This window comes from Pholcus phalangioides, unplaced genomic scaffold, assembly GCF_987345545.1.
Source record: "Pholcus phalangioides strain wild (caught in Gottingen) unplaced genomic scaffold, Ppha-v1.0 ptg000003l_1, whole genome shotgun sequence".
Lineage (NCBI taxonomy): Eukaryota > Metazoa > Arthropoda > Arachnida > Araneae > Pholcidae > Pholcus > Pholcus phalangioides.
This window is the reverse complement of record NW_028301596.1, coordinates 18,007,071-18,033,448: the sequence shown is the minus strand read 5'-3', so window position 1 is coordinate 18,033,448 and position 26,378 is coordinate 18,007,071. Positions and strand designations below refer to the sequence as shown.

The 26,378-nt window shown below is 33.8% G+C and overlaps 1 protein-coding gene across 1 annotated transcript in view; it reads left to right on the top strand.

Annotated features, from left to right (window-relative positions):
• Positions 1-18,915, top strand: part of LOC149088205 (VWFA and cache domain-containing protein 1) — a 31,990-nt gene extending 13,075 nt beyond the window's left edge. The window contains exons 7-28 of the mRNA XM_089245523.1: positions 1,415-1,550; positions 2,348-2,425; positions 4,748-4,885; positions 5,134-5,234; positions 9,061-9,193; positions 9,306-9,458; positions 9,576-9,699; positions 10,158-10,272; positions 10,826-10,994; positions 11,143-11,285; positions 11,580-11,677; positions 12,079-12,273; positions 12,453-12,575; positions 12,904-13,003; positions 13,112-13,210; positions 14,338-14,403; positions 14,824-14,910; positions 15,066-15,181; positions 15,637-15,753; positions 15,958-16,103; positions 17,242-17,475; positions 17,693-18,915. Coding sequence (XP_089101649.1) covers positions 1,415-1,550; positions 2,348-2,425; positions 4,748-4,885; positions 5,134-5,234; positions 9,061-9,193; positions 9,306-9,458; positions 9,576-9,699; positions 10,158-10,272; positions 10,826-10,994; positions 11,143-11,285; positions 11,580-11,677; positions 12,079-12,273; positions 12,453-12,575; positions 12,904-13,003; positions 13,112-13,210; positions 14,338-14,403; positions 14,824-14,910; positions 15,066-15,181; positions 15,637-15,753; positions 15,958-16,103; positions 17,242-17,475; positions 17,693-18,108 — 3,087 coding nt within the window. The 3' untranslated portion in view covers positions 18,109-18,915. The remainder of the gene's footprint in view (positions 1-1,414; positions 1,551-2,347; positions 2,426-4,747; positions 4,886-5,133; positions 5,235-9,060; positions 9,194-9,305; positions 9,459-9,575; positions 9,700-10,157; positions 10,273-10,825; positions 10,995-11,142; positions 11,286-11,579; positions 11,678-12,078; positions 12,274-12,452; positions 12,576-12,903; positions 13,004-13,111; positions 13,211-14,337; positions 14,404-14,823; positions 14,911-15,065; positions 15,182-15,636; positions 15,754-15,957; positions 16,104-17,241; positions 17,476-17,692) is intronic.
• The last annotated feature ends 7,463 nt before the right edge of the window (positions 18,916-26,378 follow it).

Below are 26,378 nucleotides of genomic sequence, written 5' to 3'. Positions count from 1 at the left end.
GGGCCATTCAAGTATTACATAAGGAAATTTTTAGCCATTTTTGAACACCCCCCCCCCCCACCCATCAGCAAAACGCTGACCCCCCCCCCCACTTGTCAGCAAAATTTCGTCATCAGCTCTGCCCCCCCCCCCGAATCCTAACTCATATTTTCATAAAGGGTGGTTGATGACGTAAGCGTTATTCAACCTCCCCCCCCACCCTGTCATCAAAAGTCAGCAAATCGGAACCCCCCCCCCCTCTATGATGACGTAATACTTGAACGGCCCCTTTGGGGGGGGGGGGGAAAGGCATTACTACTGTTACTTAGAAAGGATGTAATGTTACTCTCTCACACATAGTTGTTGATAAATTTGATAAGTTATTCAAAACTTTTCTGGTTAGCAGAATGCATTCGAGTTTGATTTATTTCACCCTACTATATGTAAAAAAAGCAATTTCGATGAGCTCCATTGAAATACAAAGTTTAGTGAAAACTAAATTCAATTTCAATTCATTCAATTTGGTAATAATCAAAATTCATTGTCCATTTGGTCTCTTTCTAAAATTATTTTGGTCACTATTGGGTCACTTTTTAAACATTTTGGTCACTATTTGGTCACTTTTTTAAATATTTTGGTCACTATTTTCACTAGTTTTGAGGCCATGATCCGTGCTGAGCCCTGATTAATGGCAGTAATACAGTAGAAGTTCAATTTTCCAAGTTAATGTTGGGGAAGGTGATCACTGATAACACCAAAACGCATGGTTATCCTTTTCCTGTCAGCCATTCCACACAGTTATAAAATATACTATGAGAATGGCACAAACAAGGAATAGCGTTGATCCAACCGATGAGATATGCAGCATCCAAAGCTACAATATTCTTGAACCTCATCTTTCATTTGTAAAAAAACAATACATTTCTACTAACTTCCCAGCACTTCCTGTAATTGGCTGTAAATACTCAAGTATTGATCTTCCCAGGACAATTACCGGTTCTTATGTGTGCATATGGGGCTGCCGTTTCAACACATTGACGTGGGAGTTCAGCTCTGAGAATATGGGGGGGGGGGGGTTCTGTAAAAGAATGAAGAAATCCAGTTCTACTAAATGGAAATGTTTGCTTTCATCGAAACCTTCACAAAATCTTACATAACCATTGAAAAAAAACAACAACATAGAGAAAAGCTGAACATGAAAGTTGCGTAGCACGGTCGATCCACTTCCCAATTAATCTGTGCACTGTCAATCAAGGTTCTACTGTATCTTTAAGACAACTCTCATGATACCCATTTCATTAAATCTATCGACCACACATTTCAAGGCACGAAGAATCAATATTTATGTCAAAACAGCCTACCCCCAATTTTTCTTCGGTTTTATTTGTTATTGTTTCACTTTTTTAAAATTAATTTTTTTTAATTATTTTCTCAGGTTGCAGTTTTTGGGTTATCGGCAGACGTGCAAAATTCTTTTCCTTCTGGTTGCTCACATCATAGAGTTATGCAAGCTACGTCCGATACAAAATTTTATATGACAAGATTCATTGAAGGTCTAGATAGGAAGCAAAGTATGAGATTCTTGCTGTTATTTACATTACCATGAGTTTAATTTTTCACGAATTTTTGTTTATAAAACATTTTCATTGCTGTGCATCATAGAAGTATGTTTAAAAATTTTGATGAGTCAGTGCTTCATGTGCAACTAAGTTTCAGATATATTGTTTATGAAAATTTGTGTCTTAAAAAATAATCCCTGTTTACATGTGAAAGAGGGGTGAATGCAGGGTTTAAGCTAGATAAAAAATTCCTTTTGCAAAAATGGGGAGAAAAGCTTTAGTACAGTGCTAATGTAATGATTGATGGTTGGATGTCTACTCGTTCCATAAAAAAATTAAAGTACCACTGGTACGCATTTTTGCAAAAGTGGCTGCCGCTTCTTTGACATTCTAAGATTTTCTTTTGCATTTTGCAAAAATACGACCGTAGTTTAAACTCTGGTGATTTGTTTGGTAAGCACGAACCTGCTTGGCAAATTCTTGTCACTCGTAAAGGGGAAAAGGTGATAGAAAGATATTAACCATCTCTTTTTTGGTGAATTTATGGGGCTTCGTGCCACCTTTTCCCATAATCCTTTGTGATTTTTCCTTTTTACAGACAAGCAGAGCTAAAGCGTAAGTTATATTAATGTTTTTTGCTGATCTCGTAGAAATTTGTAACATTTGTGAATCAAAAATTACAATCTTACAAGATCATTCATGTTCTTGTTTTTTCTGTTTCTTTTTTTTTTTATTCCAGCTTATAAATTTTTCTGATTTTTGATCATCGTTGCATGTTAATATCTGCACCTTTTTTTTCTCTTCCGTAGATGTAACAAATCACGTGTTGGGATTTGAAAGCATATTTGAGACTATTTTACTTTATGAACAACACAACTATTCTACAAGTGAGTGATCATCAAATTTTGTCTTTCATATGTTCTCATTCCGCTAGTGGTAGTTAGGCAAGATAGACAAAATAAATGTGCATTTCTGCAAAAATTTATTAGCATTGAATAAGATGTTTAAAACTTGTTGGACTGTACTTCATAATAGCAGGTGGTCAATGTGTGGCAAGCTATAGTAGTACCACAGAGAACAAACAAGTAGTACACAGGTTTACCATAAAAATGTTTAAAATAGGGAAAAATATTTGATAATAAGAAAAAATTAATGCTACAGTGTTGCATCACTCAGAAAGTATTTTATAATGGGATTATACACTGTAAAAAATTAATAAAAGTTATTTTTCATAAAACTTTTATAAAATGTAGCCAATAAGCATATTGGCTACATTGAAGCAAATGTATTGGTTGTTTTTTTTTTTCAAATTTTTGTGATTTTTTTATGAAACTTATATAGTGCAATCATGGCCTAAGTTTTAGATGAAGATTTCTGATATTGATCTGGCTTTTAGTAGCCTTTGCCATATTTGGAAGTTTCATGTTCATTTGAAAAATAGGTGAACAAGTTTGAAGGAGCAAAGAGTAAAACTTTAGTAACACAATTTTAGATGGGGAAAAAATAGAAGATTCATATTTAATTAAAAGTAACACTGAGAGATTTCTTTCAAATACAGGGCAATAATGTATGCAGTAAAAGTCTGTATAACGACAATTCACAATCACAAAAAATTGTCATTGTAACAGACTTCTCATTATAATCAAATCTTAATTTTTTGCTCTGTCAGACTGTAAAATTGTAGAAAATTTCTACTTTATGTGCGTTAAAACATTTTTTAGATCAGTGTTTCCCAAATTGGGCAATATCACTCCCAGTGGGTGATAGAATGGTCCGGGGGTAATAGAAGCTATGAGTATAACATGAAATTATATATGGTTTTTTTTTAGTTGTGGGGTGTTGAAAAAAATTTCTTAAGAAGGGGATGATTGAACAAAAAGCTTGGGAAACTGTTTTAGATCGCCACATTCTAATATTAACGAGTGAACAGAATTCTAGCCATGAAACTGATTTTTGTCTCATAGCCATTGTTCTTAGACATTTTTTGCATAGAATTTCATATTATGAAAGTGATTTAGTCAATCAATTGAAAAATTTCTCAGTTATTATATCACTGCTCACTTCTATGTCTGTATGGACTCATCAACATTTTTTCCACTTTTATAATAAAAATGACTTTTATTTCATAATCAGAAAGTTTTTAGTGTGATTTGTTTTCAGTCATTCATAAACAATATAAAACACCAAATTCCAGTCCTGTAATATTTTAGTAACTGGGACAGACAAAAATTGAATAAAATGATCAGCATCACATATCCCATGTGTATTGTAGGGAAGCCCAAAAATAGAAAGAGGAACTTAAATAAATTTGACTTTTCTGTGTTCATTGTTTGTTAGAAGTACCTCTGAGTAATTTTTACGAGGAGTATGTGCCATGATAAGAGTCATCATGTTCAATTCTTGAAGAGAGAAGGAAAAACCTGAGAGCTCTTTTAATGTTATAGCAAATGTTTCCTTATTTTCAACTTGTTATAACCAAATTTTGTGTATTTGCAACATTAGCTACTTGACAATCCCTGACAAATCGGTCATTATAGGGAGATTCTCATTATAAGCCATATTCACTGTAACAAACTTTTACTGTATATAAGGCATCTAGCAACCCTGGATGAGAGAAATAATAAAAATGAGTTGCACACTAAGATTTAGGGTCTTGATATTGCCACTGGTTAGAAAAATATTCTCCATCACTGCTCTAGAATGAAATTTGGTCTATCAAAATTCTAAAGACTTCCATAGCTGTGTTAACAGTCTAAACCATCGGTTCGCAACCAGTGTTCCGTGTGCAATTCCCAGGGACTCCGCGGCGACTCGAGGAAAATAAAATGAATCGGTAAATTTGGTAGATAAGTAAATAAGAGAGGCCTACAAGGTTCTGCCATAAAAATTATGTACAAAAAAGGATTCCTCGAGTCAAACAGGGCTCCGCCATAGAAATTATATACTGAAAAGAGCTCTGCGAGTCGAGAAAGGTTGAGAACCACTGGTCTAAACCATTATGATGCTGTTGATGATAATAATAATTATTATTGCTGATGGTTGGCGAGGGGAATGTGTTTGCTTCAATGCTCGGTGATGAGCACATGCAAGTCTCAAGTACAAGTCCTGTACAAGCTGTTGTGGCTTAGAAGCTGATTAATCATTCGTTCAATTTTTCTATAAAATTCTTTCAAAGAAATTGTATATTAATTTGCGTTATTTTTTCTCAGATGAAGTTCTGATAACATACATTAGCAGAGGTCTATTGTCATCTATAATTGATGCTAAACAAGTTTTGGAAATAATTGCTGATGGGATCCGTAATTCAAAGAGTATTGTTGTCATTAACACCTATGCTATCATTGATGGTGAGTGCATTTTGCATAATATATGTACATTGTTAATTTTGTGAAACTGCTTGATGGTAGATTATAATTAAGTCATTTCCTTTTACTGTTTCTGAGCGTAGATTCACCCCACAAAAAAAAAACTTTAATATTATTGTATATAATTTTGTTGAAAATAAAACAATTGTATAAAACTTAATTCATGACTTAAACTCGCTATACTTCACTTGACTCTTTTGTTTTTGCTTATTTTTTCCCTCCATTTCTAGATGAAAAACCTGTCATGCTAGAACAGCCATTCATGCGAGATGTTGCAGAGCAAAATTTCAAAAACTATAATATTCATTTCAAAAACAAGTACAAAGTCAAGGTGTGTAAAATATTTTGATACTCAACTTTTTTTTCTTGTCTTGTTTCTCTAATATTTGAGTTCTTTTTCCCCAACAAACTTTCATTATTATTCAATCAATATTGTTGTGCAGGAGGTCCAGAAGTTATGACATAATTTGTTCAAAATATTTTGTAAAAATCTATTGAAGATAGAGACAGACAGCTTTAAGCATTTAAAATGACAAGGTTTAAAAGTTTTTTCTTATTTGCTACAAAATTTCTATATGCACACCTTCAGTGACTCAGGATGTCAATCGTATATAGCATTGTTGATGTAACTGCTTGCCATGTTATTTGTAACATGAGTGTTACTAAAAGTGGAAATAAGGATGAAAGTAAAAAAAAACTTTGAAACCTTCTCTTTTACGTGTTTTAATCTGTTTGTCTCTAGCAGCTTTTTTTGAATTTTTTTTTTTTTTTTTTTTTTTTTTTCCAAAACAGGTCAGGACTTCTGGACTATCTGGAATTTTATACAAGTACAGATATAAAAAAATAAAAAGTCCATAAATTCAGTTAAACAGTTTAATGGCAACAGCCCAACAATTTTTACTACTTTCCATTCATTTTACTTCCATTCTTTGTAACATCCATGTTACAAATAAGATGGCAAGAAAGATATATATATATACATAGGCTATGACATCTTCTATGTCACTAAAGATGTATATGTAGAAATTTGGTATTAAATAGAAAAAATAAACTTTGAAACCCTCTCCTTCAAACGTTTCAAGCCACGTGTCTCTATCTTAGATAGATTTTTTCTCACGTCGTGCCAGGACTTCTGGACCACCCTGTACAGTAGTGTCTCAATAATCTGAAATGGATGGGATCGAAGCCACCTTGAATTATCGAAAAACTCGAATTATCCAAAAATCAATTTTAAAAATGCTGCAAATGTTGGCTTTACTTTGAAAAAAAAAACCACCACTAGCACAAATAACTTTATTTTTTTCCTTAAATAAGATATAGCTGCTATGTTTCAAAAAATTAAGAATGAAAAAAGGATGCGAAGATGATAAAGTGATTGATAAGAGTTGGGGGGGTGGAATTTGTGGTGAACAATGCTAAGACACTGATAGCTTTCCACTGCCTTCCATTGATTTTACGCAAGCGATTAGGGGTACAATGTCATTCTCTACCATTATGAAGAAAAAGGCCAAACTTGTTTCTCTTTATCAGGAATTTCCTACTTCCCAAAAGTTAAAATGATCTACGTTCATTCAAGGGAATCTATTATTTTACTACACCAGTTACCCATTGTAGGGCTGAAGGCTGCTTTAGTCCCTTTCAAACTGAAATTACTGTGCAATATGCACATACTACATAGTATATTCCTGGAAAAACACTAAAGTTGGGTTTTCCTTTTGGGGGAAAGAAAATAATCACAACCTTGTGTTGTGATTGTAATTGTAACACAATTTGACACGTTTAAAAAGAAATACGATAAACATGTTGGGGGTAAATCGAGAAGCTATTCATACTTAGAATAAGACAACCATAAGTATTCTTTATGGGCGTTGTATAATATTTTGTCATGTGTATATATTGTTTATAATTTGTGTTAATTGCATTTTTGATTGGGTTGCTGTATTTTTGAGGTGTATGACGTCCATATTTTTATGGGCATCTTTTTATCAGCCACCTCGTTGGGCATTTTGCCTGTTGTGGCGTTGTATTTGTATTTGTGTTTGTGTTTTTATTTTTCGAATTTGTACGGAAATAACGAATACAGTGAGAGTCCCATAGACAGCCACCCCTATTCCCTGGCCACTCCCCTTCCTTTTGCAGCCAGTTTTCTTTGGAACGGACAATGGGATCCATAGACATAACACAGAAATTACTCCCATACCCAGACCACCTCTGTATGTGGTCAGCAGCCAACCTGTCCGCGGCTACTTCCTTGTAGATAAGAAGAGTTTAAAAAAGTTTTTGATTTTTTTCCTTCCTAGTGCATTCAGAGCTGGTAGTTCTTTTTGTATAACCTTATTATCTTTATGCATCAGCATAAATACCTTTTCATATCAATCAGATTTTCTGTTCATGATAGTATAACACTATCAAGTTGGAAACATTTGTAAATAGGATAACAAAGAGAGGCTAATCCTATACGATTGCTGCTAGCTAGTGAGACTGTTTGAAAATTTGCTCCCGGAATGACAGTGTAAACCAGACATACAGTCAATGATCATTACTGAATAGGTAAGGAATGTGGAAGTTTCGGCTTTGAAGATACTTTCATCAGAGATTCAGTAGAACAACAGTGAGGGAGTAAAAGAAATGTGATGAAAGAACGTGTACAGTACTTGCTATAAAGAACAGATCCCGGATAATACAGATTAAGGAATCGATCGGATAATCTGGTATTTCAAGTTCTGCATAAGATACAGCGAAACCTTGATATACATAATGATACGTAACCAAGAAAAATGTATTTGTAGAGGAATGATCTTTAAATCAACAGTCGAAATTATCATCGTGTGTCATCAAATTTATACTGCTGTTGGCAACTTTTCTAAATTGATGTTTTCAGTATTCCCAAAAAAAATGTGCTTTTGAGTAATTATTCGCTGCAAAATATTTTAATTGATCAGCAGATAAAAGAAATTCAGTTGGATTTGTGTTGCTCTTGTAAAAGGGTTTTTCGCAATCCACTTTGGTGTATCACACAAAAAAGTAGCAATACAAAACACTTTCTGTGATTAAGTGATGGCGAACACAGATATTATTAGACGTCCTAGGAAAAACCTAAACATGTGACATGAGTTTTAAAAAAATATACTGAAGGATATTTCGAGTGAAAAATGAATGAAAATAATAAAAGTTGTAGCTATTTCAAAATCCTCCTAAAAAATATTGTTATAGAGGGGAATTAAGGTTATAGATGTATCGAAAGAAGTTTAGCATTACTAACTATAGGCTGTTCTAAACAATATTTGAAAAAATACCATTATGGAGGGGGTATATGTATCTGTTTTATGGGCATTGTAAGTAAATTGAGCGTAAGATTTTTTGTGATGTTGAAAACCGTTATTTTGATGTCCCTTCCCCTGAAATGTGCTTTTTCTGTCATACAACCCTTATTTGGCAGTCACCTCCACAGACAGCCACTTTTTTTTGCTGAATGTCGAGTGGCCGGCTTAGAGGAGTTTCACTGCATTTCGAAAATATCAAAGTTATTAGAAAAGTAGAAAAGCTCATTTATCAAGAGAGGAGAAATCAAGTTCAGTGCTGAGGTAGTGTGTATACTAATTTTTTTATATATGTGAAGTGTAGCTTTCACAGGGCTGTGGTCAGTTTCACTGTCATAACTCTCAATGTGGGAATGGGAATTAATACTCAGAAGAAAAAAGACCTGAGAGGAAAAAAAACCTAGGCAAAAGTTGCCAATTTTAGAGGTTTCTGGCTTGGTATAGAGAAGCAAATTTTCTAGATTTGCCTTAATACTCTGTAGTGTACCATAGAGTAGTCCTAATATTGTTGTGTGTGGAACATGTTTGAAAACATTACTTCGAGCAGTGACAGAAGGGCATTATGCATCAAGAAGTTGAATATGAGACAACAGTGTCTGTATAAAGAAGTGGGTAGCGAGATTTTGATGTATTGAGTCACAATAAAAATTGTTGTTCTTATCGTAAAAAGACCCAGACTACATTGCTTTCAGCTGCGGCCATTGCTAGGAGCTAACACATTATATAGGATTTTCATTGTATTTTGTTATAATTCCACTGCTATATTTTTTGTACTGGTTTTGATATACAAGTATTTGTGTAATGAAATTTTGCCTGAACATTTATATTTTTTTGCAGAGAGGGATGATGATTCCTATAAGCTCTTCCAAAGGCCTTGCTGAGCGGATTGGAGACATATTTTCTGCCTTTCCTAATAAGTTATCTGATGGTCCACTCTTCTCTCTTCCACTTTGGGACCCTGTCAGTAAAGGTGATTACTGTTTTCTTCTTCCATAAGTCATTCTTTTTTTCCCATAAAATCATTGATATAAATATATATAAAATTTGGTAATTTTTCTTCATCGTGTTTGATAAATTTTCAGGTATGGTTGTTGCGATCTCAAGGCAGGTATATTACCAAAATGAATTGGTTGGCATTACTGGTGTTGACATCTCCTTGGCAGATCTAGCTGAAGATTTCTCAACATATTATGATTACCAGAAATCAAGTTACATTTTTGTTATAGAAAAATCAGGCAAGATTCCTTGATTCAAATTTGTGTGTTAAATTTCCACACTTATTCTATGTTTCTTATGTGTCAACAGTAGTGGAGACAATTTGTTCAATTTATGTTGGTTTTGTTATTTATTAGGTGTTGCGCTAGTTCATCCTTCATATAGCCTTTCACCATTTGCAAATGGGCATCATGTTCATACTTACATATGGTATCTCGAAGACAAGCCAGGTTTTGGTGATATATGTAAGAAGATTATGAGGTGAGCTTCATAAAGAATATTGTTTGTTATGTTTGGTTTTTTAATGATGAATTTTAGTTTTCTAAAAACATGTTTGAAACATTTGCGAAGTTTACATGAAGGTTTTTGTTGAAATACATCAAGAGAATAGCTTCAGTGCAACCCGTTTGGTACAACCCATTTTCTTGGCCTAACTCTTACTAATGCTAATTAATATTTCCTGTTTAAAGCATTTTTGCTTATGTTTTTTTCATGATAGTTTTTGAAAACATTATGAGCAAGATCCAATATTTCATCTCTAGCCTTTACTACTATTATATTCCCTACTCATGGGAATTTCAGTAATTGGAATGTTTTATAACTTATATTTTCATGTTTAGCATTATAACTCATGATGCTTTTGGTAGTTAGAATGTTTTATAATAAGTTGTTTTCTTCACCTGTTTTTATTAATTTCACATGAATTTCCCTTATTATAGTGAACCTCGCGGAGAAGAGCGTCTCATATATTCTTCCAAGAGTTCTTTTGAGCTTAATTTTGATGCACGTGTGGGAAACGAGTTTAGGAAGTCTGTTGTCTACAGATGGCGACGTGTAAGATGTTTTTATCTCTCTTTTGAAGATTCTGTGTTTTGATGATTTTAGTATTGATTACTCCCTTTTTATAATTTTTCATATATTTTGATATATAGTAGCCTCCCATTATAGTAAGCTTGTCAAGACATGAAATGATATACTCGAAGTGTAACCTGGTTACATTGGCTATGTTCTAATGCTGGTTGAATTTTTAACAAGGATTCTAATCAGAGACCCAAACTATCTAAATGTTCATTATAATGAGTTGTGGTGTATAAATAGAGGCTGTTCTATTTCCCAAAATCCTTGAGATCAATGAAACTATGGTTTTAAACAAAGTATTTTTCAGTTTGAAATGTATGTGCCCATTTATTTGTTAGTGTTTTTTTAATATGATTTATTTATTAATTGGAATAAACTAAATTGATTTGATAATCTTTTTTATAGTGATTTATTTATGTGACTGCTTAATTTTTTTAAATACTGTTCAATATTATAAAAATGATTCATAGATTTCATCACCATTGAAATATAAAACTAATGAATTTAATAAAATAAATCTTTATTTCAGGTTGATGATACACCTTTCGTTATTGTGATGGCTTCTGAGAGTGCACTGCAAGAGCATAAGATGTTGAAAGACACAGTTGTGCCTGAGGTTATGCATTTCATGTATCATCGGTTAGATTTGCTTCCAGCATCAAATATCTGTAGGCATATGAAACAGCTCTCATCTTTAGGTTTGCAAATTTTTTTCCTCCCATTTCACAGAACATGTATCCATAAACTAATTATATTTATGCAAAAAACAATTACATTAAATTTGTTTATGGGGAATTTATGACATTTTTTATTATTGTTTTTTAATTATGTCTGGTCCTTATACAGGAACAACAGCCTTATTTTTGTCAGCATCATGTTTTACTTCGCCATATAAATACCTTGTTGAAGAAGAAACAAAGCAGATGGTACAAAGCTATATGGCATATTTAACTGACACAACAAAACTAATTGCAAATCCTGGATTGAAGGTATGCTTATCTCTCTACACAGGATTAAAAAAATTATTTACTCTTTTCACAAATTATCCTATGAATTTATTTTTCTGTATTGTTCAGTAATTAGCATGAACAGTGGGGAACTTAAATCTACAATGGATTTAGATATAAAATTGTAATGGTGGGTTGGTTAGTTCTTTTGTACCATCAGACTTTAAAAATGATTTGACCAATAAACCAATGTGTTTGTGAGAATTTATATGAATTCATGATTTCTTAATAAACTCCTTTGTTTTCGAATGATATTTTAACAATTTTCATCTTCAGGTTGGAGTTCGAAGTGATGTTCTGGCAGTTTCATGGATTACCCCTACTTGGGAAAAATCTGCTCAGGATAGTGAATTTTCTAACTACATTGTAAGACGGTAAGAGATTGTGTTTTAATAACATATATGAACAAATATGTGATATTTTTATGTATATTGCAGGAGTTTTCAAACTATTACCTAGGAAGACTATGAAAATTTGAATTTTCTTTTATATTGCAGTAAAACCTCAATTTATGTGACCTTCTATTAACTGGATTTAGTTTCATCAGATAATTTTTTCTTCATTGATAGGAATATTAGCAGAAGTCTAAAATTATCTGTGTAAGGGAAATGCTGATCAAAACAAAAAGACTGTCTCATAAGCAATAGCAATACTTTTTGAGTGTTTCTTCAAAGGACATTGTTCAGTTGAAGTAACAAGAATGTTGCAATTCATCAGAAATGTTAAATGTTGTACTTAAAACTTTTTACATATCTTATTTTCCTCATTGTTATAGGTTCATTGCAACGACCAGTGGAGTCTTTCAGGTATATCCAGCCACACTCATTGATAAAATGTACGACCCAACCCGTAGAGATTGGTATACTAGAGCTCTAGACCACCCTGGAAAAATTATTCTCACTGCTCCATATCTAGATATTGGAGGAGCGGGCTATGTTGTTACTCTGAGTCATACCATTTATGAGGGAAAGTAAGTATATATGCATAAATACTTTTCACTTTACATCACTATTGAATTATTTTGATGCAAAATATATTTTTATAAAACGTTTCAAGAAACTTATTGCCAGTTTTAACAATACGATAATCTTAAAATGTTGCACCATTAGGATTTTTACAAGCCTTTTTTTCCATTTTTTGTGCAATCAGGCCAACTGCATTGCATAATTCTTTAGATAATGTAGCAGCAGTCATGGGCATGGATTTCACATTCGGCTATTTCTACAAGCTACTTTTAGAGAAGGTCTCTGTCTGTAAGGAACAAAAAATAACGTAAGCACTAAAATAATGATCCTTTTGCATTTTAAATTTTTTTAAATGCTTCTGTTGATCAATGTTGGGTCATGTTTCACCTTTTTTTATATGTGATGTCTTCTAAATGTTCTTTAATGTGAATGTAATTGAAGAAAGATTTTTAATTAGCATTAATTACAATTCCCATTAACTATATATTTTTTTAACATGATTTGTTTTCAAAAGTTTGCATTAGACTTGTTTTCGTCTCAGACTTTCAAATTTCTCATGATGTATGAAGGATTGAGGGGTATGATATCAAGATATGAATCAATACAATTTAAATCTTGTTATCTCTGTGTTATAGGTGTTTTCTCTTGGATGACCGTGGTTACCTTATTGCTCATCCAGATTTAATTGAACCCAGTGGAAAAGGTCCTGTTGAACAGCAACATATCACTCACAAAGTAAGTTTTTTTTCTTCTTCCAAAACTTACTTTCTATAATTAATACATGAAATTTGTTATTGCTTTTTTTGCATATGTTCTTGAATAATGTTGGATATTCATTTGTAGGAACCTCTCGTGGCTAATGATCTTCTTAATCACAAAGAATTTGTAGAGAAGAAAGTTTGCTACAGTTTTATTGATAGAACTATCCAGCGCTATTATCAGGTAAGTCAATTGATAGATGTGATGACTTTATGGAAGATCTTGCGCTCAAATCAAAACCATAACTATTAGTGAAAGCATTTTTACTACTGGAGTTTATTCACTACGATATCTGTTTTAGATGGAATTCTTTACCAGTTAAAATAAGTAAAGATATATATATATTGAAAAATATCATTTTGTGTGTGTGTGTGTGTGTGTGTGTGTGTGTGTGTGTGTGAGTGAGTGAGTGAGTGAGTGAGTGAGTGAGTGAGTGAGTGAGTGAGTGAGAAAAAAGAAAACAAATTAATTATGTGAACTGGAAAGCCAAAAAATGAATAATGAAAATATAGAAGAATTTTCCAGCATTCACATAATTAATTTCTTTTTTTCATATATATATATAAAATGATATTTTTCAATGTTTTTCCACTACACTGCATATTACAGCTGCCTATAGCGCTGGTATGTTCATTTTATACATTTTTCTATATATATGCAGCAAAATTAATTAAATTAGGCAAAGATATAGATGAATTAAAATTAACAAAATTCTCAGTTATGCAATGCAGTAAACATTAATTTAAAGAATATTCATGGATTACAGTTTGCTGTGAAGTTTTGGGATTTTTAATAAATTTGTGTCATTTGACAAGCTGTAGTTATTTGCGACTAATAAATCATATAGTCGCTCACGCACACACACCTCACATTTTTCACTGCTCCATGAAATTGTAACTTGATTTGCCAGAAAATTTAAATCTGATTTCTCTGTTAGCTGTGTTGAGTTTTTTTTTTTTTTTTTTGAATCTTTGATAACAGTTCCTGTGTACCATAGTGAAAAAATTAAAAGATCTTCATCTTTCATTGAATTCTCCTCCATCCAATCTTGAAGCTTTCCATCTCAGCTTTCAATCAATCATTTTATCATTTTTATAATGCTTCTTATTGTTTTATAAAATCTTTGTCAAATTTTGGGCCTTACCTGAGATGGACTAAATAATTTCCATAGAAACCTATGGGAAATCCTGTTTCATCTAAGAAATATCAATCCAGAACAAATTATCTTTAAACCAATGTGTGAGGGTATATAGAAGACACAAAAGTATAGATTAATAAAATTCATTGAATTTCCCTATTTCTTTTGACAGTTGAACACCAGTCTTCATGGTATACTAACTAATCAGGTTCATAAAGAACACTGCACGAAATACCAGGTAATTATAATAGTATTTCAGGATATTTTTGATAAGATTGCCTCAAAAATCAGTAATTTTCTTGAATAGTGATAATATAATCCCTGATATACATCTTAATTAGTATGATCATTTGTCAACTTGAGTGAATAATGCAATCTTGTGTTCATATGTATATAATTATAGTTATGAAATATTCTGCTTGTCTCTTTGTTAACATATGATAAAAAAATTTATACTTGAAATGATTCCTTTAATTAATATTACATAAAATTATCAAAAAATTGAAGTATAATTTAAAGCAAGTCTATTAGACTGATGTCAAAACCACTTTGAGATGTTGGAAATTTTAATACAAAAATTTGGGTTGTCCCATTGCTGACTGCTTGGCATATTCTTTTTTTTTTTTGAATGAAACAAAAAATTCCCTAATCTTTACAGATCATGGCCTTGCGCGGGACAAATATCTTCCTTGGAATCGTGAATCGAACCTGTGATGGAATTACTGCATTCTGTCCTTGTAGTGTGGTAGGTGTTAAAAATTTATCTGCTACCTTTAAGTCTGTATAATGGAATATGTGGAGTTTTTATTCTTGCTTCAGTTACATCTTGTAAGAGAGTTTGATATTGTCATTGAAATGAATGTTTTCTTGTTACTCAAATCATTTTATTACTTTGTACAGACGAATAGGTTGTGCCTCAACTGCCACCGCATGGAGCCAACTGACTGTGAATGCCCCTGTGAGTGTCCTCTGGAAATCGATTCATGTACTGGTGATCTTATAGATGAGAATAACAGGTATGTTTCTGTATCACACATTATTTTCATGTTCACTTCTTATGTACTGTAGTTTCTTCTGAAAGGGTTAAAATTTTTTTCTTTGTGTTCTACAAAAATACCAGCTGACATATTTTTCAGATAAGGCAATCATGTTTTTAAAAAAACTTTTCATTCTAAATTTTACACACACAGTAAGGCTCAAGATACACATGTTACTTGGCAACCAATAAGCTTATTGGCAACATTTGCTCGAGTGCTACCAATATGCTTATTGGTTGCATTTGCTCAAAAGTAGCATGCGCACCTCAGGCTTAAATTATGTGTTGTTTGTTAGTGTTCATATTTATTTTGTGGGGATGAATCAGTAAGTTCCTGTGCAGTTAGCATATCAACTTTTCGATCTTTTAAATTATTTTTTGGGATACTATTGATGTAAAATTAAAGCCAGTCACCATTTTGTTTTTCCTGCGCAGATATCCGACATGTATGTCTTTTCCTGAGGAACCAAATCTGCCGCTGGTTGACAGTGTTCTTGTCGAATCCCTTCAACCATGTTATGAATATCATTGCAATCATAGATCAACTCTCAGGTAACCCTTTTTTTCTATGTTATTAAAGTTAGTGTTTTTTTTAATGTTACTAATTACAGTGGAATAAATGTCTGGACAGACTTCTGACAAATGCATTGTCTGTTGTAATTTGGCAATGAATTTTAAGTTATCTCGTCCAAAAAATAAAACACTCAATTATGGTGTCCTGTGCATTATCCTCTCATTTTAAATGATGTCTTTTAGTGATTGTTTTGGTATCCTTGGCTGCGAGTGGTGTCAGTTAGACTCTGATGGAATTACTTTGCTCCAAAATAAATTCTGCACCGAACAGAGGAAATGCTTTGGTGGTGTTCTTGGAGCTAGAACTCCATATGCCGATGAAATTGTTGGTGGGTAAACAAGAATTTTCTTCATTTACTTTTGTTCAAGTTCTAGAGATATGTTAGTTTTTTTTCTTCGTAAAAATTAATCATCTCAAGTCGAGAAAAAATTCTGCAGATATAAATGACACTGCATTAAATTCTTTGATGATTCATTCAAATATAATTATTTCATTGAACCACCTGAAAAAATATTTCGCAGGTCTTTGATCCAATTTTTTCATAATGACCTAAAAAATTGCTGCATGAATAATCTACAAAGATCATTGATAATAACCCCTACCTACCGTGGGAGTGTCAAGCATTTTTACTGAATGTATTTTTTTAGCTCTGTTGTGCAGAAAATGACCAAACCTGCATTTGTTAATGAAATTTTCACTTGATGGAGACAAGGAATAAAAGATCATCAGTAAGCTGTGTAGAATGAAAAATATTTCTTCTGGATATTATGCTGATAGAACAGTGAACTCAGAAAAAAAAGTCTTCTGGTCTTTGCCAGGAATTAAACTCTGATCCTCTCGCAATCGAGGCAATTTACACTACCATATTTCATAAATAAGAAGGAGGCTGCTTAGTATATACTTTAGCATGTCAAACCACAGCGTGTAAAGGTCAGATGTCTAGCTGTGCTGTGTATATGGTCGCATACTCACCCGGATTGCAAGAGGATCGGGATTGGATTTCTAGCAGAGATCAGAAGACTCTTTCTTCAGAGTTCACTTCAGCATAACATCCAAATAAAGGTTTCTTTCCTTGATTAATTGAATTGAGAAAACTGTCACACTCAAAAAATCTTTTGTTTGGTGCATAGTTGCGGGGATGTCCATTTCCTGAGTAATGACTGGTAATGTAATCTACCCTCAACTATGAGCACCAATGACTGACATGGTACTTTAAATGTCAAGTTTCGTGGAAACACAGTGATCGATACATGCACATTTACATTGATCGTACCAAGTTTTAATCATATCCTGATTGCTTGAAATTTTTGCTCAGTGGCTGAAAACTGAATTTTATTTTTTTTATGTAGTGTATGATAAATACATATTCATGGGAGCGTTTTAATAATTGCCGAAGAAAACTATTTTGTAAGATTTAAAAAAATGTATTTCAACACATGACGTATTTTACACTTTTATATTTCCAGAAGGCCTTCCTGCTGAACAGTTTTTGATCTTCCGAAGCCCAGTTGGACCTGTTGCAGGAGGTTTCATGGTGCTGTTTGTTGCGATGGCTCTGGTGGTTTATTGCTACAGAAATCATGTGAGACGGGGCATGGTTACTCACCACACTGTATCTGTGCCTGACACGAATTTGAGAATGGCTCAGCTAGACAATGAGCCAGATGAGCCCGATATCTTCCATGAACCTATTCTTCCACGTAAGAATCATAATTTTATATTTTAATTTACATCTGTAATTGGTAAGTTTCCTGTGGTGCCACTTACATTTTACAATGCTTAAAAACCTACTTTTTTTTATCAATCTACAGGTAAATCAGACAGGTAGCAAAAGTAGAAGTAGGAGGTAAATGAGTTAAACGTGAATAAGATTATATTCAAACTTATGAATTCAAAGCAATTATTTATATTTTTCAGCTTCACCTCCTTGTCCAGCATGCCAAGGTCCTCATGATGATGATAACCTGATTGTCTCACCCTATCGAGTGCATTCAAACTACCGGCGGCCACCAGGTGGGGATAGTGATCACGGGTACAGCACTATGACTCCGCACGAGGATTCGGAGCACACGCCATACTTCGAACCTCTACTCATCGGGAAAGACAAGAGCCTGATGCCAGCATCTCAACATTCCCTGAGTAGTTGCAGTCGTGCTTCTTCGCCTCTCTCACATTGTCCGCAAACTTTTCCGCAGATGACATATGTACCATCACGGACAAAAGGGGAAACCGTTTTGCCACCTTGGAACTGTAAAACCGAAGCTTTTTCTCAAATTCAGCCTGGTTCATATGTCCTTGCTCACGTTGAAGTTCACTCGGAAAACAAACATTGACAACATGACTACTTCTATGTATAAAAGAGAATGTACAGGACGATTTTGTTTTAATTAATTTGTAAGGTTGGTTTAATTTTTTTACATATATGTTGTTTGTGTGCGTGCCATGTTGAATGAAAAAAAGTTCATTAAAAAAAAAAGACAGTGTTTGATTATATTGTTTTGCCATATATTGTTTAGTCTAGAAAATTGTGGTGGATGTGTTTTTGTAGACCTTGTGTTCTTCTGTCGTGTCGCTACCTTTATGTTGCCGTCCTACCATTGAGTCTTCCATTTTTTCATGCTTGCAGTGGAGCTATAATTAACTCTGTTGTGCAGCGTTTGGTAAACAGTACACCTTAAATGATTGTATTTTAAGGCATTAGTGGATTCCCGATCATAGTTATTCAACCCGTTTTTATTTCACTCTTTTGTAAGTTGCTTACTATATCGTTCTTGCAGAAGGCAGAAAAATTTATTTCATTCATGCTTATTACTTATAATGTGATTTCTACTTGTTTGTGTGTCAGAGTCAAGTCATTCAATTTTAAATTATTGTTTTATTTTTACAAACTCACACACACATGAATATCACATTAATCACACAATTAACTCCTTTGAGCAGTTGACTGTAGCACATGTGTAACAGGGTTCCTGCTGGCTTTTTTGTAAATAGTGATGATTGGACTAATCTAGTGGTTCTCAAACTTTGAACATCTGTGGTTCCCTTCCCTAGAAGACCATTTACTAGTGGCATACACATGTGAAAATTATAGTTGTGTACATCTGATAAATTTTTATATCTCTGAATTTCGACCGTGATTGAAAAAAAAAAAAATTTTTTTGGGGAGAAATTATATATTCCAGAAGAGTTTATATCCAAAAAGTTGCTTGCCTGTTCCCCCCTCACAAAGAACTGTTTCATTTTAATGGTAAAAAGAATTTTCCTCAAACAACTGGTGTAAATGTGGCCTCTCCAATGTCACATTGGCAGCCTTGTGTTCCAGTGTAGAAATCATATTCAAACTGAAATTACCCCTCATTCCTGAAAAAAACCTTGAACGTTCAAGGCTGAGGTTTTGAGTCTGTTGAGTAATGACTATATACGAAGCTGACACACTTTGAGAGCCATTCTTACTGAAAAAATTTTTTTTTTTTTTTTTTACTCAGTAGAGAAAACACACTTTGTTTATTGAATACAATCTTTCATTTACTTGTAAAATGAAACACTCTAGCGAAATGGCATTTTGCAGCAGGAACCTTGACTTGTGCCGTAGATAATACTTTGAGAGTGGCCTCCTTGTTTAAACATTTCGACCGAGTTATGATTAGCCGGATTATTGTTTTCTTGATTTCTGTTTCCAATCAGTTGCTTCAGTCATTGTTTTCTAAAGACACAGTGAATACTTTAGTAGTATCAAAAGGTTCAATGTTTGTAATTTGTACAACAAAGTCATCAAGTATACAAAGGTATACCTATCGGTAATTTAAGCCCATGATTGTTTTCTAATTAAAAAAAGAATGCTTGTTTTTGATACGTTTGTGAGCATTTCATGTTGTGAAAATGTCAAAATTCAACATTCCACTAGTTTCTGAAACTAATATTCCTGTTTGATTTCTTCTCTTTATTCAATATCTTGATCATATATCGAGAGAGTAACATGATAAAGCCTAATGCATAATGAATGATTGGTTAATTGCTATAATAAAATGTATCGCAAGAATTGGTGCTTAAAGCAGAGTGTCAAAAAATTGAATGTGATATGCTGGATTCGTGTATGTGCATGCCGGTAGTATAGTTAGATGACCTTGTGCAATGTGAAATTTGATAATGTCGCTATTTAAAAATGTAAATGACGCTAGAGCTGCCATCTCACATTTCTGAGTTTTGTCGCCCAGTAACTGGTCAATCATGAGAATGATTATGGCATGCAAAACAAGGGTTTGTTAAATATGCCAGGATAGTCAGAGGAGGATTCAGACGACAACTGGGAACGTTCGAAATGGACCTCAAAGGCAACATGACGAGAAAGAAATGAAAATGTCCCATAGCTAACTCTTGAAGAGTTGGAAACACTTTCCTGACAAATACTGGATTTTCTTCCGACTCCCTTCACTATCTTGATGATTTTGGCAACTCATTAGAGTTGCTTTTAGCCGTCAAGCATCCTAGAGGCAACACAAGAATTCATGAACTAAACCAGTTCATTGTATGGAGTTGTATCGAAATCCAGTCATTGTCCGTAAAAACATAAGTGATGTTTGATGGCACCCCAAAGCTCGACCTAAAAGTTTGTGAATGAATCTTTTGAATATATGTGTAAAATTATGAGCTGGCACATGAGTGTCAGAAATGTGTATAATATGTGTATTGTTACAAACATCTATGTACAGTACATATAATAATCATGATTGACTGAATGTTCCAAACGTTTTTGACCAGTTATAATCAGATCACTAATCTATATATTACTTCGAAAGAAAGTATACAGAATAATGATACTAGAGCAATGGCTTCCGAGTAGTTTGCAGGATGGTATTTAGGAGATCTGCGGGATGTGCTAGAACAAGGGTCTTCAACCTTTCTTGAGTCACAAGCACTGCCTATGCCCATCATCAACAGAGTGCATTCCTTATAGCAACTTTGACATATGTATGCCTGTGAAATCTGCATAATTGGATACTATTTCACTACACACCAATTCCGGCCATAAGGCAACTTCCTACTGATGTAGCTGGGTGAAAACTGAAAGTATCATCTAGTGGTGGTCGCCTCAGGCTTGGTTGGTTAAAATCTTGTTTTCGATGTTCCCTACTCCCAGATCAAACTCATGACCTTTGACGGTACCCTTCATGCCAGAAGACAAGCATCTTACCACTGTACCACTCAGGAGACAAGATAGAAATTGGAATAAGTGCCAAATATAGCAAATTTTAGTGGAGAGCGAAAAATAAGTTCACACACTCCTCACAGTACTTATGTCACTGGTTACATCTACCAAGGCATTTTTCAGCTACTTAGAGTGAGTTGGACACTTACATCATTTCCTGGGTTGGAAACCTTGGAAACTACATTTCAACCTAAAGAAAAAAAAATTCATAAGAGACTTTTCATGCTGATTGAGAATGAGATGCCTATAACTGCTTTCAACTCAATTTTTTTTTTTATCCACGTGCCTTGTATCCCAAGACTAATCCCACTGCATATTATCCAGGAACCACTGCTCTAGAGTTTCGTGTGTTCTTTTTTTTATATAGTTTGAACACAATGTACCTGAAAATTGTTTGTCGACTTGTTTTGCAATAAATAATCATTGTGCTCTGGCTCCTATGTACAAAATATAATTTTCATCACTACTCAATAATGAAATTTCAGACTTGAATGATCAGTGGTGCTTCGAAATTTGACATCTGCAACTCAAGTCTTGTGATGCTTGAATTTCTCTGGTAGAATTGCTGGTAGGCTTGCATCGTATGTGGAAAATTCATTGCCAAAATATCAAGTAATTATTTGTCTTGCTTATAGCTGCATAATTCATGGACAGGCAATTCATTGACAAAGTGACAGGAGGAGCAGGTGAGTGAGCAAATGAGTGAGTCGTTCCTACATTTATTTACTCATTCACTCATATGGTCAGTCATCCACTCATGGAGGGTCACAAATTCATGCACTTATTTGGTTGCTCACACATTCACTCACCCACTAATGAGGAACTGTTATCGTGGATTTTCCCAGATGTGATTTTCCATCTGTGAATTATTTTACTATGAATTTTTCTAGGAGTGTGTTTTCTGTAAATTGACCTGTGGACCCAAAATTTGACTAATTTTTTTTGCTAAGAGTTAGTGGCAAATTGCGAAGCACCATTGTGTTCACTGAGGTGTGTAACATAGCATGTGTTAATCGAGGGCAGCTAGCATAATTTCTGGCAGCTCATATATTTGCAATCATAGAACAGCCTCGTGACTGAGAAATAGTTTGCATTTACATCAGCCGTATCCGATTTATATGAAGTTTGAAATCAGCATTTTTTCATTCATGAGATCTGTTGAGATTTGTTGAAATTTATATGCATTTATATACATACGCCTAGAAGCGAAAGAGGGAGAAAAGAAACATTGATGAAGTGAGGGTTGTATATAGATTTTCTTGAATTGAAATTTATATTGCTAGATGCTTTGTTATGTGTGTATAATTCTATTTCTACAGAGTTCTACTTACGGATATTTAGCTGTTATATTGCCATTGTAGTTTTTTGGATTATCAGGATTGTTATGACTATAATTCATTTCAAGTACAAATCGATCTCTCTAATGAATCACTTTTCTATTGTATTTGCGGCATTGAATACAATTACTTTTTTATTTAATATTGAGATTTGTATGTGTTTTTCCCGTTCCTCTTCCTTTATTGTGTAGATTATTTTGTTTTTGTTGTGTTATGTTTTTAATTTAATGTATTAAAAATGTAAGAAGTATTATCAAAGTATTGATATGATAAAATATCTCTTGTCTGTAATAGTAGAGCCCTGGTAATCTGAGGTGACAGAGCGTTCAATTCACCTTGATGCGGAAGTGATTTTAGAGATTTTCACAGAAATATTCTAGACATAATGTTCAACACCATTTATATAGCCATCTTGACTGCTTTCTAGGCCCTCAGACCGAGAAAATGCAATGGGTCTTTCTACCAGTCCAGTGTAATTGATGTTAATTTGCTATGCATGCAAGATCTCAACGATTGACAAAGGTGCCAATGCCATAGCTGCCAATTCTCAGATTTTCTGGGAGGCTCCAGAAAAATTCTTACATCTTCTAAATTTTGCCTGTTATTGCAAAGAATCACAAATTTTTCAGGAGGGCCCTACAAGTTGTAGTATGGAAGCTGACTGATCTAATGAATATGCATGTATAGGAATTGATATCACCAAAATCATGCTCCCCAACCATTCACGGCTATAGGGACTTTTGTCTGTGTTCTAATTTTGGCCCGATGATGATTTTTTTGTTGTCATCATTTGATTTGAGTAATGACAGGTACTTTTAACCCACTGTTAGGGGGATTATCTGTGGATTTGCTTTAATTGGCGATAGCTAACAAAAAAACATTTATTTTTAGTATAAAATTTTGAAAAAAAATCACTAGTTGTGGCATTGTTTGGAACTTTGACAAGAATTTCTGCAAAAACTAACATATTACTATACTTGTCACTCTTAAGGACTGAATGCTAAATTTCATCATTGCTCATGTGTAAACTCTTATTATGTAAGAGCTAGAATTTTTTGGGAATGTTGCTCCCAACCCAATGATTCATGGAATTGTTTCGGGTTACTCTACCCTGTGAGAGAAAGGTATGAAGGTCCATAATAGTGCAACAAGTTTTTGCACCTATCTGTATTTGTATGCGGGAAAGAATATGTGTGTGTTGAAAGTGTTTGTCTTTTTGATTTCACTATACGGGGTGTCCTACAATTCTACTGCCTCGATGATAGTATATGTTAAAGCAAACACATTTTGCAATCAAACTCAAAGTTGCTAATGACTTTTTTTTTCAATTCTTGCAATCTAAGATGCCTGCTGCAAAATAAGGAGAGGGAAGTGATAGTAAAATAACCATTGGAGCAAAAAGAAAATATTTTGGCGATTTCTAACGTGGGCTGATTTGAGGTGTACCCCCCGAAATAAGTGGGTTGTCGTCCTGGGTTCTATTGAAAATATATATATATTGTCTTAAGGTGTACTATCATCCCTCTCATTCTGGAAGTAAAGTCCTGGGACACCCTGTGCAGAGTATCTTGATATATTCGTTGTAGGATAGGAATGTTCACTTATTCAGAGTTTTCGCTCGCCTTAGTATGTTACAAGCTCAATTGACCCAGATTATCGGGACTGTACTTATAGTAAAGTAACTCATGTCTTAGTTACAGGTTATACATTAGCATGAGATTCAGATTTAGTTGAGAGCCTGTTAGAGGTTGCAAGTTGATGACTGATAATATACTGGAATTGTGTACAGTGATATTTAGCTTTTGAATTTGTAATGCTAACCATAAGTTTCAGAAACCTCATTAACATGTTTCATTGCTGAGTACTACTCCGTTGGAATTCAAATGTTATAAACAAAGATATTTTTATGTCTAAACCAGGGCTTGACAAATCCTAGGTCACTATAGCAAACAGAAAATCATTGTATTGGTATCTAAAATCTTCTGAAGATGACAAAATTTTCTAATTTCATAATGTCTCTTCCGACATTGTGAGGGTCATTGAGCCGAGAAAACATTGAAAAACAACATTGTTTTGGACTTCTGAAAAAAAAAAAAAATCGTGCTTCGATTCAAAGAAATTTTGTCAGCATCTAAATTTTTGTTGCGATTTATCAAGCTTTGGTGTGAACGTCGCTGTTCATAAAAGAGAAAATTGAACACTGACGTTGTGACATTTTTTTTGTGCAATATGCAGGATCAACTTGTTTAATATATGTAAATATTGTGTGTGTGTGTAGTTTTTGTTGTTTCCACTTGAATTTTTATGTATGTGTTATAGCCAAGGTTTTAATTTAAGAAATCGTTTTCATTCTTTTCAAAGGAAGGTTTTTTTTCCCTTTCCATCACGAATAATCTATGCAAATTTTGTATTCGTCGCAATGGCGAAAGCATTTAATCCTATCTCTTTGGAATCGTGTAAATATGTGTATAGGCAAGTTTTAGTCCTTAAGAATCGAACAGTATTTTCTATTTCCTTTGTCAATTGAATATTTTCACGCCCTTAAAAAAAATGGAAATGTAACAAGTATTAAATCGTGGGTGTGACAAATGCATTTATGTTATGATTGTTTTTTTTATACATTGGATTCGTGTCATCAAGACTTAGTAAAAAAAAAAAATATTTTGTTACTTTGAGTATATGTGTCAATTTTTTTTTCATATAATGTGGATTTCTTGCACAAATCTTTCTTGTTGCCAAACCTCCTGAATTTCGACTATGATCATAAAAAAAACCCTGCTTTTGGGGAGGGGAAATGTTCTCAAAGAATTTACCTGGAAAAGAGGATGAAAATCAACAGTGCTTGGTTTCCCATTTTAAAAATGAGATCCAAACCCAAGTATCATCCAGAGCCCTTAGGAACAACTTCGGCCAATGGGGAAAATCTGGTTCAATAGACCAATCCCGATAAAGCAGTGCGACTCAAGCAGGAAGAAGGCGTAAGTAGTAGCCTTTTGCCCGCCACTACATAATTCTTGAAAATGTTTGCCACTCGTGCGAACGAAACATCAAAAGGCAAAAACTACTTCACGTCTGCCAAAAAAACCGAAAACTTTTAAATTTAATTCTAATTTGGACTTTCGTTTTCATACAAATGCAAACACAAACGCCACAAAAAAGAAAATGCACAACAAGGTGGCTAAAAAAATATGGATGTCAAATATAACCAAAATACAGCAACTATGTACGTACAAGAGTATATATCACATGGGGGGGGGGGGAACATAATTAATACTATACAATACACTGCCCGTAAAAAAGATTATGGTTTTCTTATCTAAGTATATGGATAGCTTCTTGATTTATCACACTGTTTATCGTACTTCTTTTTAAATATGTTGCATTCAAATTCATGACCCCTGGAGGTAAATTATTAGTTATTCCATTTATTGCGGCACCACAACCTAGAATTGGCCCTTATTACATGATACTGGTGTTTAACAGTTGATTGATGGTGTATTAATGACTCGTGGTCCTTACTATACAATCCTGTTGAAAATTTTGACTAATTTGACCATTACCCGCAATGTATGTTATACACTCATGTCCATAAATTAAGGATAATTCAGAATCACACAGAAATCGAAATCTAAAGTAAAAATTTCACCTGTAGAATTATCACACACATCTGCAAGAATGATATGCAAATTTCAAGAAGCCACCAGATGATGCCGATAGTACGTCACAATGACGAGAGTGTAGGAGGGGGGTATATAAGGAATGGTGGCAAAGAAGTAAAATTGTTCGCAAGAGTTCTGTAAGGCGCTCATTGCCATAAGCGAATAGTTATGACACAGAGGACGCATGTGGATGATTTTTTACGTGGTAGAATTATGGAATGTGGGCATACTCAGATGGAAGTATCCGAGGAACTTGGAATTGCCCAAAGTGTCATCTCTAGGCTTTGGCAACGATTCCAAGATAACGGAAATGTCAGTAGACGTTACAGTACAGGTCGCCCCCGAGTAACAACGCCGAATGAAGACCGGTATTTGGCAGTAACTGCCAAAAGAAGCAGACA